The sequence below is a fragment of the Kryptolebias marmoratus genome, linkage group LG12 (genome assembly GCF_001649575.2).
Source record: "Kryptolebias marmoratus isolate JLee-2015 linkage group LG12, ASM164957v2, whole genome shotgun sequence".
NCBI classification, from domain to species: Eukaryota; Metazoa; Chordata; class Actinopteri; order Cyprinodontiformes; family Rivulidae; genus Kryptolebias; species Kryptolebias marmoratus.
In genome coordinates, this window is record NC_051441.1 from 22,048,280 (window position 1) to 22,068,273 (window position 19,994).

Consider the following 19,994-nt stretch of genomic DNA (forward strand, 5'->3'; position numbering starts at 1 on the left):
ACTAAACCGCAGAAACGGTGGCGAATCACTTTAGAAACAATAAATATTGGGTTAAAGTTGCAGGAAAGTTGCAGTGTTTTGGGCAAAGTTGCAAAAAGTTGTGATTTTGCGGGGTTTGCTTGATTTTGCGTTAATAGTTGCGATCCTGGAGGGTCTGCTTAGTGTGTTTTTGTTAAAGTTAGTGACACTGTAATCAAATCAGTGTACAAAGATCTTACTTTGATTGCTTGCTGGTAAAGCTGGGCATTTTTAGAGACATTGTTCAATTCAGACTCCTTCCTTGCAATGTCAGAGAGCAAGTTCTGCAGAAAAAAACAAACATATACGTCACTGACATATATGATTTGATGGCAGGAAACTTGCAAAGAATGATTACAATGCTGCTCATCTCACCCTCTGATTCTTCAGTTTGGTCTCCACTTGTTTCATGTCATCAGTTTCACGGGGCTCATAATTCGGCACACGAGACAGCCAGCTGTTCAGATTGTCATAATCGTTGCGGTAATTCTTGTACGCCATTTTGGCTCTCTGCAAGCTTTGAGACCTGCAACACACAGCAAAACAAATCATTATGGAGACCTTCCTCATCTACAGGTTTGTGAAAAAGTCCACTATTTCCTAGACTAATCTGGACACTCAGCCCTTTTTGTCCCGACCCTCTTACCTGGTGTCGATCTGCCTGGTCAGGTTGTTGTAGCGCTTGCTGAGTTTCTGAACATCAGCTTCCTGTCTTTCAATGTCAGGACAGTGCTCCTGTAATTTAATGGCCATGTCATCACAAGTGCCCTTGGCCAAGCGCAGGTTCTGCTCCGTCTCTGTAATCACTGACTTCTGGGACTTCAGGTCGGAGCCGATGTCCTGAGAAGATGGCAAAGGAGACTCAGGAAACACAAAGTAATGAGCCCTCTTGGGGAAACTGATCAGGGGAACCACACACACGCTCCAGCAGGGGTGTGGGTCACAAAAGCTGGAGACTTTTCCATCTCAGTTATTAGTAATGAAATTAAAGGCCTGGTATTCCTTGAAGAGTTTTAAAATAACATCATCTAATGTTAAGAAACGGCAGACAGTCATTTTGGTCATGCAGTATTGTAAGAACTTGCATGATGTGTTGGAGCTCAGAGTATGTGTTGAAAATAAGTCTTAGCTTCTATCATATTGAAGTTTAGCTCCATATCAGTAGGATTAACTGAGCTAAAGCCATTTTGTTTTCTAAAGTCAATTGGCTGTGGCAGTCATCTTGAATAGGGTTGACTCCAAAAGTTAACCAGTTGTAAATGTACATCAGGGTTTCCCCCAGAAAAGAGGCTAAGCCTGGTAGTAGGTGGCCGTTTGCCGGCCGATCGCTGGCTGACCATGACGGCTACCGGTATTTATTATGTGATATTTGTGTCAAATATTTACACAACTACAGTTTTACAAAAAGGAACTTTTGAAATACTTTTTAAACAAAAATGAAATTAAAATAAATACTAATTGTTTGCACCTAATTTAAATCCTAATTTAAGTCACATTTACAAATAAATNTTTTTGTGGCACAGGCTGCATGTTGGATCACTACATGGAACAACAAAACAAAACATATCTAATGGTGAATTTAATAGTATCATTTTACTGGTAAACAAGGATAATATTTTCACTAAGCACAAAACATGCTTACCATATTCAGTCTTGTAAAGCCACCTGCTGAATTTCAGCTCAACTAACCATTTTTGGTTAAACCCGATAATGTTTATCACTGTGGCTCTGACAACATGCTAACTCCAGGTAGCTGAAGGAGGCTCGGCCTCAGGGCTCATTAGAGTCCTGCAGGGCTCCGTGGAACAGAGCACGGACCTGAGCGTGCGGTGGAGGTGTTTATACTTGGCGCTTACATCTGTCCGTGATTGTGTCACTGTTGGCGTGCGTACCCTCGCACAGTGAGGCAGATAAAGGTCGCGGTTTTGGGGGTGCAGGTGGGAAAAATGTGTATAAAAACAAAGCAGAGCTTAGCCTGGCGGCCTGCCAGGTTTATAATACACTGGGGGAATCACTATACATGCATGTTTCGTTTCTGAGTTTTATTTTGCAAACAGACAGAGAAATAAGCACACACTTATACAGTGCCTATAAAAAGTATTCACCACCTTGGATGTTGTACAAAGTAATGGCAACATTACATTTCTTTTTAAATATGTAATGTAAAATAAGTGACTGTACCCCCTTTAAAGTGTGAGAAGGAGAATAGTGAGAGAGGTCACCAAGACACCTGTAACCACTCTGAAGGAGTTCCAAGCTGAGCTCCCACACAGTTCATTTACAGACAGCATCAGATTGTCCTCCAGAATTTCTCTATAGTTTGCAGCATTCATTTTACCCTCTATCTTTACAGGCCTTCCAGGGCCGGCTGTCAAGAAGCACTGGACTATGGAGTCTTCCACATGCTGTTCAGCAGACTCTAGTCAAGCTTTTATGTGTTTTTTTTTCTTCAACAGTGGCTTTCTGTTTGCCACTCTCCCATAAAGCTCAGACTGCTGAAGAACCCAGGTAACAGCTGTAGCTCAGTCTCTCCCATCTCACCTGCTGAAGCTTGGAACTCCTTCAGAGCTCACAGGTGTCTTGGTGGCCTCTCTCACTATTCTCCTTGTTGAAGGGTCACTCAGTTTGTGAGGACAGCCTGCTCTTGGTAGATTTAAATATGTCCCATATACCTTCCATTTCTTTATGATGGATTTAACAAAACTCCTGAGGATGTTTAGGGCCTTGGAAATCATTTTGTCTCCATCTTCTGACTTCTACTTTTCAATAATTTTTCTCTGAGTTGAATTAGGACAGTCCCTCTAAAGGGGGTGAATATTTATACAATCAGTTAATTTACATTTCATATTTTTATTTAATTGGTTTTACTCTGGAAATTTCATTTTGCTTTGACATCAAAGAAGGTTTTTTAATCAGTCAATTCATGACTGATTTATAATAGCAATAAAACATCCAAGGGGGTGAATACTTTTCAGAGGCACAAGCAAAAACATTGTCGCCTTGAGGTTTGTGCGATAATAAACTTCCTTGCAGATGATTGTGAGTGTGTAATTCTCAGTGTAAACATATTCTTACTCCAAGTTCCCGCTGTGTTTTCTCCAGTGATGTAAGGTCACCTGGGGCAACCTCCTCCCGGGCCAGCTTGTTCTCATAGGTGGACAGTAAGGTCTTTCCATTCTGCAGAGACATCTCCAGCTGGTTGGAGTTCTTCATTCTGAATTAAAGGTGAGTACAAATACACACACTTTAGCAAACGTTAAGTTTCAGGTTGGATTTTAAGAAGCCAAAACAAAACTAGAAAAGTTACATTATCTGTGGAAAAGCAACGTGACTGCTGAGTACTGAACAGTATGCAGAAAGAGAATAAAGCACCTAAAAGATGCTATAACAGACAAAAAGGTCAAATAGGGAGACTCAAATGACAGAAAGAATAAGGAGAAAAAAGACTTATAGTTAGTCCTATAAGTCCTATAGTTCGGGTTGGCTTGGGTTTCCTGAGCGATCCCTTAGTTCTGCTGCTATAGGCTCAGACTGCTGGAGGACAAACTGACCACAGTTATTCACTCTTCTGCTACTTGCTCTACTCTCCATGTTTGTTTTAGTAACTATTTTTATCATTAATGTGTGTTTTTCTTTGTCTTTCTTCCTGTAGAAACTCCACCTGGACCAGTCATTCTGTGTTTGTCTCCGTCTCTTTCCTGTCCTCTCAAACCCAGCCTGTCCAAACAGACGGCTGCTCGTCCTGAGCCTGGTTCTGGTTCTGGTTCTCCTGGAGGTTCCTTCTTGTTAAAAGGGAATTGGTCCTCTCCACTGTCTCTATTGTGCTGCTCAGAATGAGAGACTGAGACAAAGTGAAGGTTCAACCAATCTGCTGGCTTCTTTAGATAGATAACTTTTACTAATTGGCTTGATCTCAGGTATGCGAATGTTTTTGTGCAGTGCCCTGAGATGCTTCTTAAATAAACTGAACTGAAACTGAATTTATATGGAAACTAAAAGGATTTATAAGGGGACATGAAAAGACAAAAAGGATTATAAGAAAATGGAAAGGACACATAGAGAGAAGACACAAAGAAAAGTATAAAGAGAAATAATTGAATGGTGAAAAAGATTTCAAAGAGTTTTTGAAGAATCTGAAGAAATCTCTGTGTATTTTGATGAAAAAAAATTGTAAATAAAGTTTAATATATTAAAAAATGTAAATAAAAACAGAATACGATGACTTGCCAATCTAGTCTAAAAAAACATGCATGTTATGCTGCCTTCAGGCCCAGGTCTTCCTTGAAACAGAGATCTGGGATCTCAGTTGGTACAGGATAATAAATAAAAATTAAATAAATAAAATGAACTTATATTTTATTCACAATAGAACATAGTAAACATATCAAATATTTAAATTAAAAAATCGTACCATTTTTAGGACATTTCAAGTGATTTTGAATTTGATGGCAGCAACACCTCAAAAAAGTTGGGGGAGGGTCAACAAAAGACTGTAAAAGTAGGATGGAGGTCATGGGGTTTGTTGTTTCTAAAAAGTATTTCTAATTTGGATTGCTCTGACCTCAGATCAGTTCAGGTCCAGAGAAGACAGCAGTGGCTTCTTCTCTGTCTGATAGAGCTTTAAGCAGCATTAGTGAGCTGTGTTTACAGACAATGACCTGTGGAAGTGTCCCTGAGTCCAGACCAGAACCAGCCCCTGAGGGCCTAAAGATCACAGAACTTTCAGCCTCACCTCCCTCTTGAAACAGCGATTGTAGATCTAAACGAGGTTTGTTTCTGGTTAAATAAAGGTTATGGTTGAGATTAAAGATGTCTTTAGATCCTTGAAATCCTTTGATGATATCATGAACTGTAGATGATGGGATATTTAAAGTTATTTTTTAATTCAATAGTTTATTTATTTATCATGAAAACATTATTCTGAAATTGTTTCACTATTTTCAGACAGTTTTTCACAGATCAGTGAAACTTTGACCATCTTTACTTCTGAGAGATTCAGACTCAGTTCCCTTACTGACCTGTTGCTAATGAAGCTAATTAGTTACAAAATGCTTCTTCAGCTGTTTCTTCTTCATACCATTTACTTTGTTATCCCAGTCCCAATTTTTTTGAGAGGTTTTGCTGCCATCAAATTCAAAATTTACTTTCTTTTTCCTAAAAATGGTATAATTTCTTAGTTTCAACATTTTATATGTTTACTCTGTTCCATTGTGAATAAAATATGGGTTTATGGGATTGCATTCTGTTTTTATTTACATTTTCCACAACGTCCTAACTTTTTTGGAATTGATTCGGTATAAAAGTTACAAAAACCAAACATCATAGCTGTAATATCCTGCATGAGCTGATTGCTTTAATTACTGAATGACTAAAAAAGTATGCTGGAGTTTCCATACAAAAAGCATATGAAAACAAGTACAGCTACAGAACAGAAGTCCAGTTGGTTTCTGGATTTCCCATGTCCTGGATTACTGAGAAACAGGAAAACAACAACGTACTTCTCCTGGGAGCACTGGAGAAGCTGCTCAATCTTGGTGTATTTTTTATTGGCCTCATCCACCTTGCTGTGAAGCTGAGGAGCGCTGGCACAGTTCGGGTTCGACACGAGGAAGTTCCGAGCTTCCTGCACCTTGAAAGACTTCTCTGGTTCAATCTTACTGACAGCTGCAGCAATGTCCTGGGAAAAACAAGAGTCCGAGTGAGTCAGCAACAAAAGGCTCTCTTCACTTTCTGAATGAAGACAGAGCCTGATTTTTACCCTCATGTCCTGCAGGCGATCAGCACTGTCCTGCAGCGGCCTGTTCTGCTCCAGTGGGGGGCGGACTCGAGCATAGATGGCTTTCTCCTGTCTGTCCAGGTCACCGATAACCTTATCCAGACTGGCCATCTGCTGGCGGCACTGCTGCTCCTGCTTGTCTGCAGTCACACAGCAGCGTGAGCTTTCATTTCTCTTCATGGATACCCCCAGGTTTTTACATTTAAAACAAACACTTTCATTTTACCGTGTGTGTCTGTGATTTTAGAACCTTTTGTTACCTGAACACCAGGTTGACATGTTTGCTGATTTATCCAATTGGGAAAAAATATTGTAATGTTTTATTAAAGACTTCTTTTAATTAAAAAAAAATTAAAGAGTTTATTATTATTATTATGATTTGATTAAAGAACAGAAAGGTTACTACCATATTGAAGTTAATGGGACATTTCAGCCATTTTGATGTGAGGTTCTGTGCAAAAGTTGTTTATTTCTTTTTTCCGTGTTCTTTTTCTCATATTGTTCTCTTTTTGTTCTTTTTCTTTCTTTGATTTTGTTTGTTTTCCTTTTTCTGCTTTTTTTTAATCTTTTTCTTTTTGTTTTTGTATTTTCCTCCTTTTTTCTTGTTTCATTTGTTCTTTTAGGTTACTTGTTCCTTTGTATAGTGTCCAGGCCTAAACATGTTGATAATACCAAAAAATATCCAATTTCACAAAATGTCTTGTACTGTATAGAAATAAAGAGAAGCTGGAATGTCCTAAATTCCTTCAAAACATTGCTCCTTGACATACTTGCTCTATTTTTTGTTTCCTTATGCTACTTTTAGCTACAGTTATTCTTCTTGTGCTTCTTTTAGCTTTTAGTTACTGTTCTGCCACTTTGGACCTCTAGTTATGGTTTTAGTAATTTTAGCTTTTAGATAAGGTTTTGCTATTTTTAGCTTCTGTTCTGCTTGGTTTAAATATAAAATAATCTGTTTCAGCCTCTTTAGCAAATATTAGCAGTTATTCAGTGCTCAGCAGTCACACTGTATTTTCAGAGGAAATTCAGTTTCTATAGTTGTTTTACACAGAAATCCACTTTAAACAGTGGCTCAGGAGGTAGGGGTTTGTCCTGCAATCGGAGGGTTGCCGGTTCGAGCCCCCGCTCCGGCTGTCTCAGCCGTTGTGTCCTTGGGCAAGACACTTCACCCGCCTTGCCTACTGGTGGTGGTCAGAGGGCTCGGTGGCGCCGGTGTGATGGCATCCTCACCTCTGTCAACCCGCCCCAGGGCAGCTGTGGCTACAATGTAGTTTACCACCATCAGTGTGTGAATGTGTGGATGAATGGGTGAATGATTGTAGTGTAAAGCGCTTTGGGGTCCTTGGACTAGATAAAGCGCTATATAAGTGCAAACCATTTAAAACAGCTGAAATATCCTTTAACGTGTTTTTTGCTAAACAGATCTCTAAACAGATTTCACACAGTGACAAAAGAGGGTTTTTTGTCTGAGGAGCTGCTGCTCTGTTTGCTAATTGTCTGATCAGAAGTCACATTTGTCTGTGTTAGTAACAGAAGTGTCCAATGAGCGTCGTGTACCTGTGGCGGTGCCGCCCCCACTCGCCATCTTCTGTGTATCATATTGTTTCTGAAGCGTGGCCTTGCTGCTCGCCATCTTCTGTTTGAGAGCTTTCAGCTGGCTGGCCAAGCTGCAAGGACAAAACACAACATGCTGCTGCTGCCGCTGCTCTGGAATAAATTCAGCTGAGTTCTAACATTTCCTCACTTGTCAGAGATGGTGACTGCCTCTGGGTCAGTGGGTGGGATCATGAAGCAGACGCCTGGGACGGTGTGTTTACGTCCAGCTGCATCCTTCACGTCCCATTTGGCACCGTTGTTCCGAAGGAGGGTGTAACTCTCACCACGGAGAATTTGACTCTGCAAAAGTCCAACAGTTAGAGTCAGGCAACTTTTTCCAATCGATACTGTAAATTTATTTAAGAAAACCAGTTAGACCAGATCAAGGAGCCTCTCAAAAGAAAACATTTAAATTCGATTTTTTTACAATTATACAATAAAAGCCTAGCATTCCCTAAAGAAATGTTGCCTTTCATGTCAGAATTTATGTGGATAAATGACAGCCTTGAAAATGTAATTCACAATGTCCTGCTCAGAGTGTCTGTGGTGAATGACTCTCAGCTACTACAGCTCAATATCTGTACAACTGACTGACTTACAGGTTGTCTAATGTTGAGAAGCTGCAGCAGTCAGTTGTAGATTTACATCTAAAGATCATTAAAAATCTGCCCAGTGGTTCATCAAATATTTTGTTAACAGGCAGAGTTGACTCCAAACAGTTAATGGGAATATATGTTCCTACGATTCCTACATCAGAGATGTTACAGAAAAACTAATTAGAAGTAACCTCAAGACCTCAAACCTGTGTCTTCTATACATGGATAACAATACCATTTTTAAAACAAGTCACTTTAGACTATAGGCCTCCTGTGGGTTTAAATAAGATACAGTCTCAGACTCTTTTCGGAAGAGATTTAAATATATTCCACAACAGGCCTAGTGCTGGGGAGAAGTCGTGCTTAGGCAGCAATATGATAACAGGAAACATTCAAGGATTAAAGCCCTGACAAAACAAGGAGAAGGTGAGCTGTTGGGAGTGGAAACAGTCTGACTGAGGAACAGGAAGTCAGTTTGACAACAGAAATAAGACTTGCTAAAAAAAGAACAAAAAGCAACAAGTAAACAGAAAAGCCTAAATGAACTTTAAGGACCACTTTCTGCAGAGCACTGCTGGAGGAATGTGGTCCAACAGTATCTGTATGTGGGATAAAATGTAGAGCATTCCTAAACTAAGATCAAATTCATGTTTAAGACATTTTACATACACAACATCTAATTAGTTGTGTATACAAAAGATTTCAGAGAATTTTAAATTTGAGACTGTACAGATAGTATCTCTCGGTGAGGGATTCCTCAAAATATCTTAAAACGTTTGCGGGGGTTCTCTTGAGTCTTGAGTATTTCCCTCGGCTGTCCTGGGAATGCCTTGAATCCTCCCAGAGGAAAGAGATGTCTGGGCGTTCCTGCTCAAGGCTTGGTTTCAACTAATGAATGTGTCATTTTCCTACCTGGCAGGGCTGTCCCCTACAAACAAATCATTTTTCTTGGCTCGTGGATTGGAATAATGTGAGTTTGCATTGATTATAAATAGGGAAAGTACCCAGAATTCCATTTGTCATCTAGTTGTTTACTTCCTATTTGAGAAAATATTGTAGCATTATTTAGAAGTTTAGCTCCAACAAAAGTTGCTTCTGAACATTCATCAGAGTTTCATGGCAGTCTCTAAAAATATGTAGAACTGATGCCAATTCTTTGAACTGTTGGAACTGGTTTACATTGTGCAGTTAAAATTATTTATTAATTAATTATCCTAAAAATTTTCTTCCTGCAGAAGGTTTTCTCATCACAGTTTGCTGCAGGTTTTACCAGTAATATCCTTACAACATGCTTAACATTCAGGCTTTTTGGTTTTAAATAAATAAAAAATAAGAGCTTCCTTTTTCATTTTGTCATGCTAGATCTGGTACTTAAACCCGTATTTTGTACTACATTTGCAGGTTTTTCTTTACATTTTATTTTGTGGTAAACTGTAAAAGCCTCAGTTAACTGTTAATAGTTGTTATAATTAACTGAAAATTTAGTCAATAGATTAATGAAAACTAAAAATAATGTTGGTGTCAGCCCTACAATAGTCACAGCACAGCAAAATCGTACCCTCCATTTCAAAATTAAAACATCTAAAAAAAATAGTTAAATGTATTTTTTCTGTATGAAACTTCTTCTGCTTGGCTTAATCAGCATAATCAACATATAAAATGAAAATGGTTCATTTTACATATTTGCAACCCCCACCTGCATTAATACATTACATAAATGCTGTTGGGTCAATCTGACCCGGCAGTCAAAATGTAGGGTAAAAAGGGTCAAAAATGTCTTATACTTTTTGTTTCTTTGCAACTGTGAGACATATTTCACCTCAAACACATACAGAGATGCACACCCTCTCCCTATTCTCTTTACCTCACTAATAAACTGTGGAAATGCAGGTGTTGTTGTGAGTTTTTTCAGTTCCTGTGGGTAAATAAAACCCACACTGAGTGGACACTCAGCAGGGGAGGGGGAAACATAAATAATCTCTGCAAAGGAGTCCTAAAAACATTACACCCTGCAGACACATGTGATGTAGTCACTGTCAGAGCTTCACAAAATGAGCATCAGAAATAACAATATGACAGCCCTGAACTTCTCTTTGGTCAGTGAAATAGACGAGGATGTGTCTGAAAGCTATCAGGACGATGTGGGACAAATGGGTTGAGCAACTTCCACTGCTCTGTAACCCAGGCCCTAATGTCACAGTGGATGAAAGGCTAGTGGCATTCAGAGGAGCCAGGTTTACAAGCCACCAAGATGAGCACGACGTGTGTGAAATGTGCTAAATTAATTTGCACAAATCACAATGAGATGACATGTCCCTCGTGTGCTGTGTAGATGAAAAAACATGCATCTTGTTCTTTTCCACCTATTCATTTTAGTGTATTTGAAATAATGCAGTGCTTGCTGTCACATGATGACATCACTTATAGACTGTGGAAACTCACAGACACACATGCACTGTGTTCATGTTGCTAATCTCCTATTTTGTTCATTTGTTCAAGTTTATTTTCAACACAAGTCCTCATGATTCATTTTAAATCAACGGGTCAATTTGACCCTTCCTTAAAAAGCAAAAAATTCAAAATGTAAATTTTTTTTTCTAAAAAATCAATTTCAAGTATAAATATTGTTTTTTACTGTGTAGATTTTTCCAGTGGACAAAAAAATTCAACATCCATTTTTTTAGGAAAAACGAATGAATTATCCTCATTGATCCTTAATTTGTGAGAGTTGAAGAACATCATTTCACTAAATATTGATTGAAATGGTGAGTAATGGAGTTAATAATCAGATACAAAAATGTTTCTGGGGATTTTTTTTAGTTTCTGACACTACTGCATGATTAAACAGTCACCGGGTCAAATTTACCCGGGAGTATGTTTCCTGTTCCTCCGAAAGGAACAGAACAGGAGAGTTAAGCTGTGAAGGAAACGGATGGTACATACCTCATCAGTTTCAAACTCACACAGAGCTTCAATGGGCAGCAACTTCTGAGGGGTTTCCCTGCGGTACTTCAGGGGCAAAACCTGCAAGCTGCTCTTCTGAAGATTCTTTACCCGTTCATCAAAATATTCCAGAGCTTTGGATTGCTCCTGCAAACACACACACACACAGAGTGAATATTTCCACTGCTGTAGAACATTTAGTCATACAGTGAGCCATTCTTTGTGTTCAGGTAATCAATGCTCACATCCAGATCTCCAATCAGGCTTTCCATCTGATAAACATCTTTGAATTCTGGGTTGTACTTCTGGGTCACTTCTGTGTCCATTCGCTTTAGCAGGTCCTGAGTGTCGCGGGCCTCCTTGTGGTACTGCACATGAGCAGATCCAAACCCAGACATTCATGAACTCAGTTTAACAGTTTGTGTTTAGACATCACAGGTCTTCTCTATCTAACCTTGTGGTATTCATCCATGTGTTTGGTGTGGATTTCTTCACAGATCAGCAGGTTCAGGTACTCCTTCCAGTCAGCATGGACCGCCTCCATGTGAGCCTGATGACATCAAGAGTGTGATTGATTAGAAAAAGTTCAATAATTTAAAAACAAACAAGAAAAGATTTATGCCAATACAAATGAACGAAAGGAAAAGAACATCTGTTTTTAGATACATGGCATCACAAACAATTCTGAATCAATTTTCAAATGTCAAAAATTGATATTTTTAATGTTACTCTGTGCTGCCATTTTAAGAGCGTCACAGAGTCATTGCTGCATGGTTCTGTTTGTCCCAGTAGAGTTACCATAGCTTACTGTGGTAGAAACATGTTCAAGTCAAACTGTTTTTCATATTTTCTTCACTGAACCCTGAAGAATATGTTTGTGAGCAATAGGTAAAGTTATCATAACATAACTGTCTTTAGTAATAACATCTGATTAGAGTATAAATGATAAAAATGATGCTAATCAAATGAGTTTTTCTATGGTGTTTTCAATGTTAACATCTATGTTAAATGTTGGTCAGCAGCCTAAGGTATTTGAGATATGTGCACTTTTCATTGGACAAGAAAGTAAATATATATAATTCAGTGTTTATTTATTTAAAATAAGCCATATGCAGCAATTATCATTTTATTATCACATCGCAGCCATCTCAGTTGTAATGGGCTCATGAGGTATCTACAGATTGTCAGACCTATCAAAGGAGCCCAGATATTCACAGAAAGAAAAAGTCAAACAGGCATCAATCTTATTGGTCTTTACCTCGATAACGTTCTTCCCAGGGTGGCCTGCAGCAATCAGACTCTGTCCATCATCATTCAGCTTAGTGATGGAGGCCTCCTTGGACTCCAAACATTTATTGACAAAGTTCTGTTGGGGTGAGACACAGTGAGCTCAGTTTTGATTGATTTATTGCTGCTCGCTCTCATGTGCAGAATGCATATTCTGGATACCTGATACTGCCTCTGACGGGCAGGGTAGTCCAGGTTGGTGTCACTCCAGTCGTAGTTGATCCTCTCATTGGCCTGCTGGTCCATCCAGTACAGCTCATTGGTGCATTGCTGCATGTAGTCCCGCAGGCTCAGCAGGTGGCGCTGACGAGCTGCAGAGCTGGCCTAGATGAGAAAATGAAAACATTTAGAGCAATAAACAGTGGACTTTAAATTCAATTTATTTTAATAAAATGCAAAAGCTGCCCAAAGCTGATGTCTGGTAAAGATAGTTCATGTTTTGTTAATTAATACCTCATTTAGAGGAAATCGAGTTACTTCTGCTGAGTAAAACAATAGGTTGATAAACATTTGTTACGAAATGTACGTTAAATGGAAACTTTTGAATACATGAACTACTGCAATCTGTGGTGACTTCTGTGTGGATCTGTTTGATACAGAAAAGGCAAAAAATACTTATCAATGAATTTTTATTACCAGTAGTTTGCTGTACTTTGTCTTGAGGCTGTTGATGTATTCCTGCACAAAAAAATAAAGAATACAGAAGAAGAACAAGACAAAAATTATGAGGGTCACATCAGAATACAATAAAAACAGAGGACTAAAAAACACACACAACATATAACCTTTGCTTAGTTAAAGAATTCAAGCAGTTCAGAACAAAGGTAAGTTATAGACTGTTAGTACATCTAAAGGTGGGTAGCCATAAAGGTAACCATTAATCATCAGAACTGATAAGACCAGAGGGTTGTTCTACAAAACAAGTTCAACAAAGCTGAACTGTCTTTCCATATTCGGCATCATCTCAGAGACAACAGCTACTTCAAAAGTGGTTCTGATGTTATTTTGTCAAATCAGACTGTATGGTTCACATGAAAAGGCTTTTCCAAGATACTTGCTCAAAACCATTGATTGAAAAAATACAACAACCTCCATTCGTACCAAGACTTCATTTATCAAGACCAGAAGGTTGTATTAATAGAAAGTGAAGGATCATTGGCTGTATGTGTGCATGTATTTGTTTGTCTGTTAGCAAAAAGGCTCATGAACCATTTAGATAGATTTTAATGAAGCTTTCGGTTAACATTTGATGGACATCTACACCTGATGAACTTTAAAAGCAAGTCAATCTTAGCCAACACAAAAATGGCTATAATTTAGTCAATTTTACAAATAAATTTGATATGACAGTAGCTCGGAGTGATTCACAACACATACCTGGAGTGCAACATCTTGCAATGTCAAGTAAGCTTGCACATGATGTCCATTTTATGGTTTGACCAAAACAAATGACATCTAAGATAAATTTAGTTTAACACTGGCTTGGAAGGATGGAAGGCAGCAGTCTAAGGCTGCTAATATGAGCTGCTAAAGCTGTTTCAATACCTGACATCAGTTTGAAGAAGTCAATGTTTCAGTCAATGTTTTCTATATGGGAGATCATTAAGAAAAGGACAGGTGAATGAATGGAGCTTCATACGGACAATTTAGACCAGGACTGTCAGACTCCAGGCCTCGAGGGCCACTGTCCTGGGAGTTTTAGGTTTTTCTGCTCCAACACAACTGATACAAACTGTTGGTTTTTTTAATGTTACCAGCCTTTGTGTGCAAAACTGTCTATGTGACACAACTGAATGTCAGAGGGTTTAATGCAGTTCATTCCTATCGTATGAGCTCTCCACACACAAGCTATTAAAGTTCATGCTCGTGTCCATGTTTTCAAGGTAACTCACACAGCAGCACCAGCTTCTGGCGACCTACAATCTCTGTGTTATGGTTAAAATGCCTTTTCCCCAGTAGGTGTTATTTTTGTGTTTACATTATGGACTGGACCGGTTCTGGCTGGCTCAGTCCTCATCCTTTTGCTTTCTCTTAATAAAGAACTTCCTGGACAGCAACGCTATTCATCGCTGCCGAGGAATTTCTCCTTTTGCAAAAGCTTTCAGAAAAGATAAACAATCCTCTCCATGTGGTTTCTTTTATCAGGCTGAGGGAAATAATCACCCTAACACAAACGGTTTAATTACATCCTCACCAAATCATCAAGTTGTCCAGGAGCATGGCAACAAGTCATCCATTTAAAGCAAGAACACATCTAAAACATGGAGGAGAGCGGCCCCCGAGGAATGGAGATTTTATTTAGACTTAAACTGAATTCATGAACTGGTCTGGAGCAGGTGATGAGTTCAGCCTCCATTACCATGGAGATCTAGCCTGTCTCAATAAGAGCCTTCTTTGTGATGCTAAAAACTCTGATTTTCACTTCAACATAGCTCGCTAAGCTGGAAATCTAGCTTTGCAGTACAGCCTCTGTGTGTGATTTCTTCTACCTTGTCTCCACCAGTAGCAATGTGAGGAGCCAGAGCCTCCACCTCGCTGTGGAAGATGTTGTGCTCCTCCACATCACACTCCACTGTGAGAAGGTCTTGGCCAAAGCCCTTGTTGTTCAGGTTCTCCTGGGGAGGGAAACAAAACAAAACACTTGTTATCTTAAAATGGACTTAGACAAAAAACTGACAGATATTATAAAGCTGAAATAACTTCAGAGTATTTATAAAAAGAACGTTATCCTTCAAAGGGTAAAGTTCAGTCTAGTCTTTAAAGGTTTCAAGAAAATTCCTAACATTTTCTGAATGATGTCTATATGGTTTACAGTCCAACTTTGTATTTAACTTTCTACATCTGTAGGCTTATAAGCTATTTCTTTAAACAACCCATTTTACACAAACAAAACAGCATGAAGTGCTTTACAGAGTAAGAAAATGTTCCCACTGTGTTTCTTTAAAGCATATTACAATGTGTTTCACTGGCCTCCAATCACACAAACGAGTTTAGAGTTACCAATTAACCGAACATGGGTGTTTTTGGTCTGTGGGAAGGATACCAGCGTAACCCCACACCTGCACAGGGAGAACATGTAAACTCTACTCAGAAAGACCCCAGGATTGGAAGTGATCCTGTGACCTTATCGCCAGAAGACAACCCTTCTAACCTTAATTTTAACTTGATTAGCTGAATTACTTTTTATGCCTCAACAAGAATACAACATACAGCATTAAAGCCATTTTCACACAAGAAGAAATAAATTAAATAAACTAAACTTAAAGGCAACAAGGCTCTGTGACAGCAAAATGATTGGAGTAAAACTTACAGATGCTTTGAAAGTTAAAATACAGAGTAACCTGGTGTGAAAAATGGCACCATCTGCCCTCATTGAGCTGCCTGAAACTTGACACAAAATGTTGTCTGACATAAATGTTCATTTACCAGGAAACGGGCAGGAAAAGGCACCTCTGAAACCTCACAGCCTGGACACTGTATTTTTAAACTCCTCCTATCTGGCAGGGCATACAGCAGTCTGCACATCAGGACTAAACACCATAAAAACAGTTTTTCCCACAAGCTGTCACCCTTTTACACAACTAACTAGCCTCTGTTTTCACTTTTTACACCAAGTAACATCAAACGATATAAACAAGTCATACTACATGTTATTTGCATCTTATAGACTCATATTAATTATATACTGCACAATATCTGTAAATATGCCTTGATGTGTGACTGTGGTGTATTGTATTGTATTGTTCCTTACTACCTAAGCTTCTGCAACCTCGGCAGCTGTTCTGGCCACTGTGAGGCTGCCAGGCATGTGTGATGGGATCTGCAGAGTGATCGGCACTCAGACTGTGATGTTACGTGAGCTGAATCACAGACTGGATGCAATCCTTTCACAGGATTGCAGGCTAGATGCGGTTCCTGGACTCGGGGATGAAATGGGATAAATCTTGGAGAAATCGGATCTGGCGGAATAGACCTGGAATTTGGCTGTTTGGATTTGCCATTGAGAAACACCAGCGAGACTTTCAAGGCAGACGGAAAATAAGAGTCGGCCTGACCCAAAACAATTATTGTTATGTGAATCTGGCTCCCCTGACGCCGGCCTTGTTGGCCAGCTATCTTCAATTCCTCCTGGATTTTATGTAAATAAGATGCTCTGCCCCCTCCCTTGCCTGAGGACATCTGTGGATCTGCTCTGGGCTGGCTGATAAACATTCCATCATATTATCAAAGACAATGGCCTCTGTGACTGTGAGGAATTGGATTTTTTGTTTCTGTTTTGTTTTCTTTATGGTTTCTCTGGGGGTTTTATTTAGTGTTTTCGATTTGGGTTTTTTCCTGTGTTTTGTTTTACTTCTGTTTTAGTTTATTGGTTTGTGTTTCTGTTTTCGTGTTTTTTCACTTCCTCATTCCTCCTCAGTCTATTTCTCCCTCTGCATTCCTGTCACGCCCACTCACACCTGTCAAAGCCTGTTAATCTTGTCACCTGTCTCCACTTACATGATTATCCTCAGCACTTTAAATACCCTGTCATTTCTTCCACTAGTCGCTGGTTCATTGTTTTTTGTTGCCGTTAACTGCCATGCTCCGTACCTCGTCTCCTTGTTGTTCTGCCCACCGTTGTTTGGTTTTTGTTCTTTTAAGTTGCTGCCTCGTCAGCTGTTTGTTTTCATTTTTTGTTTCTTTAGTTTAATAAATTAGTTTTTTCTGTTCTTCTAATTATGAGTCTGCGTTCTGGGTTCGCCATCGTCTCCACCGGTCCTGACAGTGACGTGATTCATGGACTTATCTGCAAACACACACGCGCGCACATTCACACAAACACACACACATTCATACAAACACACTGCACCGTTTTCCACCATCTCTGCTTTGTCTCTTCTTGTGTCACTTTGCTTGCTATCTGGACCTCATGTGGCTTTTTTCTCTTCTGCTTCTGTTAGTCTACCCTTATCAAATAGATTTGTCTTATTAATGCTTCTCTAAGAGGAAAAATTATTCATATTCAAATGGTCTATTAAGACCTGTTATCACTGTATCAACCTCACATTTTTCCTCTTAGATGAAAGTTTTTATCCAAGTTAAAAAATACTTTAAAATACTCCCATTAATTTATAGATCACTGAAAGGCTTTGTGTTGTAGTATACTAAAGACTTGTTCATTATCATTATATCAACTGTTCTGTTAGCTGTTGAAATGAAACTTATGTTCAAATGGTCTATTAGGTTATACATCACTGACCGACTTACAGATTGTTAGTTTACTCAAATGACCTATTATAGTTATACCAATCATACTATTAGCTAAAACTACTCTTGTTTTGTTCAAATGCTTCCTCTTAGAGGAAAGTTTATTCATGTTTATATCAACATTACTCTGTTATAGTATTGATGTTTTTATTTCTGTATTTGATTCTGTCTGTACCTGATTGTTGTTTCTGTGTTGTAAAGCACTTTGGATCGCCTTGCTGCTGAAGAGTGCTATATCAATAAATTTCACTTCACTTCACTTCACTAAGAGACCCCACCAGCCAGAATTCTTTGTCTTTTCCCACTTGGTTAATAGATATGATTCTGATTATACAGTTATTTACATGGAATTCTGTAATTATTTGTGAGCACAAAGAGTAGCAGCAGGTAGCTGTAGCACTTCCAGTGCAACCTGTGCATCCTTAAGACAGAAATATCCTAATATTTCATGTATTGCAAAATTAAAGGCAGTGTAAAAGTAAAAATGGAATTTTGGATGAACCACTATAAAAATGTAAAGACTGGAGATATTGCTGCTGTTTGCAAATAATTGTGGAATTCTATATAAAAAACCTTGAATGTAAAATTGATGAAAGTTTAAATATTTATAAAACAGTGTTTGTATAAACATCTATGAAATTCTAAAGATTGGAGCTATTTTAAGATGCCATCAATCTACTTTGGTTTTAGCTATGTATAGACTAGTCATTAGCTCATCAATCCTGTCAGAATTGAACTAATTCATTCAAAGAGCTTTAAGATATTAATTGTTAGTTTTTTTTCAAATAACTCTTCTTCAAAATGGTCAAAATATCCTTTTATTCTCCAATTGACATTAACTTTAAAAAATACTAACATTGAAGAAATGTGTGTTTTTTTCCTTATAGTAACATCATAAATCACTGGAACTTTATCGGGACTTGATATTTTTCAGTTTAAGACTCCAAGAACATCACAAACACATACAGAGTCCTCCCACTGATCCACTGAGGATAACACAGCGAGTACACAGAGCGCTTCCTCACCAGTTTCTCATCCATGATGTTGCCCCAGTTAACGGTGGGCTTCCCTTCAGTGCGGCTCAGGTGGTAGATCCGGTCATGGTCCTCTTTCAGCTTCATTACTCTCTCACGCAGCTGAATTATGCTGAATACACATACAAAAAAAATAAAAATAGACAAAAAACCAAACAAAAACAAAAACACGTACTGTCATAGAAACTATGCTATTAGATAATCAAAGAGCTCTATTACAATTCTTCAGGAGTATGTATTGTCAGGGGTATGACTGATAGATATTATCAAGAATTGATCTTTTTGTACAATACATGAGTGTAGCCTTTTAAGTGTTAAATGAAGTCTAAAAGCTCAGATTTACTCACTCTTGTTGGATCATCTCAGCCTGAGGATGCTGGAGGCGCTTGGCGCTGGCAGCATCATCATCCAGGAAGTTGAGCAGATCCAGAGAATTGAGGATTCTCTTGTTGGTGTCATCCTGATACAGAGTCTGCTTTCCTTCGTTAATCTTACTGACATCCTGCAACAGAATCAAAAAATATTTATGTAGCAAAATCAGCACTGAGTCCAGCACTGCTGGTTTCCATTTCATATGAAAGAATACACAGAATGTTGCAGAATAGAAATATGTGCTGAAGTTAAGTTTTATTGGTTAGGAAGTTGCATTTTATGCTTTCATAATTTAAGTATTTTATATTCATTTTAAACTGTGGTGATTTTGGCAAAACTAAAAAATGACCACAGTGTTTTCATATGATAATTTATTGAAATCCTGAAAGAGCTCTATAATATAAATTCAAATTTAAGAGTAACAGTTCTTAGCAATCAGATTGCTTTTAGAAAGCACTGAATTAAGACAGAGGAAGTGCAGAGATGGCAGGGAACACATAACTGACATATTTACAGTAGTACTGTGAAAAGGAGTACACAGTACATAAAAACACTTGTACGGTAATGTGCAGGTATAAATTTCAAGGGTTGTTCTTGGTTAAACAGAGGTTAGACAAAAATAAAAATATCAAACTGGGATGTTGATATACATTATTGCATTCACCTTGTTGAGGTTCTGCTCAATATCATAGATGTTCTTCTCCACCTTATCAGCGTTCTTCTGCAGCTTCTCAATCAGAATGACCAGTTCTGTAGGAGTGTTACTGGAAGACAAACAGAGACATGGAGGTATTTATTAACTCAAGATAAACACAAACAGTTCTGCAGAACCAAACTCCTGTGAACTGATTAGGTTCAAAACCATTCATAGTTTTGAAATAATTGATAAAGCCCAAATTAGAACTGTTTCCTTACTAAATATACACAGTTTTATTTGTATAATGGGGCAGAGACTAAAGATTTAAGCAGAATGAGGCTGCGTCTAGAAATTCTGTCCATAAACGTTATGAACAGAATCGGTGACAAAGGGCAACCTTGGCGGAGTCCAACTCTCACTGGAAACGAGTCCGACTTACTGCCGGCAATGCGGACCAAGCTCTGACACCGGTCATAAAGGGACCTAAC

General features: G+C 38.6%; 1 protein-coding gene across 1 annotated transcript in view; it reads right to left on the reverse strand.

Annotated features, from left to right (window-relative positions):
• Positions 1–19,994, reverse strand: part of ppl (periplakin) — a 35,340-nt gene that overhangs the window by 6,169 nt on the left and 9,177 nt on the right. The window contains exons 2-19 of the mRNA XM_017439686.3: positions 19,534–19,633; positions 18,845–18,999; positions 18,489–18,609; positions 14,706–14,831; positions 12,853–12,894; positions 12,379–12,540; positions 12,188–12,295; positions 11,384–11,479; positions 11,175–11,297; positions 10,930–11,076; positions 7,539–7,690; positions 7,352–7,461; positions 5,777–5,934; positions 5,517–5,695; positions 3,094–3,232; positions 665–858; positions 394–544; positions 219–302 (exon numbers count right to left, since the gene is read on the reverse strand). Of these exons, the coding sequence (XP_017295175.1) occupies positions 219–302; positions 394–544; positions 665–858; positions 3,094–3,232; positions 5,517–5,695; positions 5,777–5,934; positions 7,352–7,461; positions 7,539–7,690; positions 10,930–11,076; positions 11,175–11,297; positions 11,384–11,479; positions 12,188–12,295; positions 12,379–12,540; positions 12,853–12,894; positions 14,706–14,831; positions 18,489–18,609; positions 18,845–18,999; positions 19,534–19,633 (2,347 nt within the window). The remainder of the gene's footprint in view (positions 1–218; positions 303–393; positions 545–664; positions 859–3,093; positions 3,233–5,516; positions 5,696–5,776; positions 5,935–7,351; positions 7,462–7,538; positions 7,691–10,929; positions 11,077–11,174; positions 11,298–11,383; positions 11,480–12,187; positions 12,296–12,378; positions 12,541–12,852; positions 12,895–14,705; positions 14,832–18,488; positions 18,610–18,844; positions 19,000–19,533; positions 19,634–19,994) is intronic.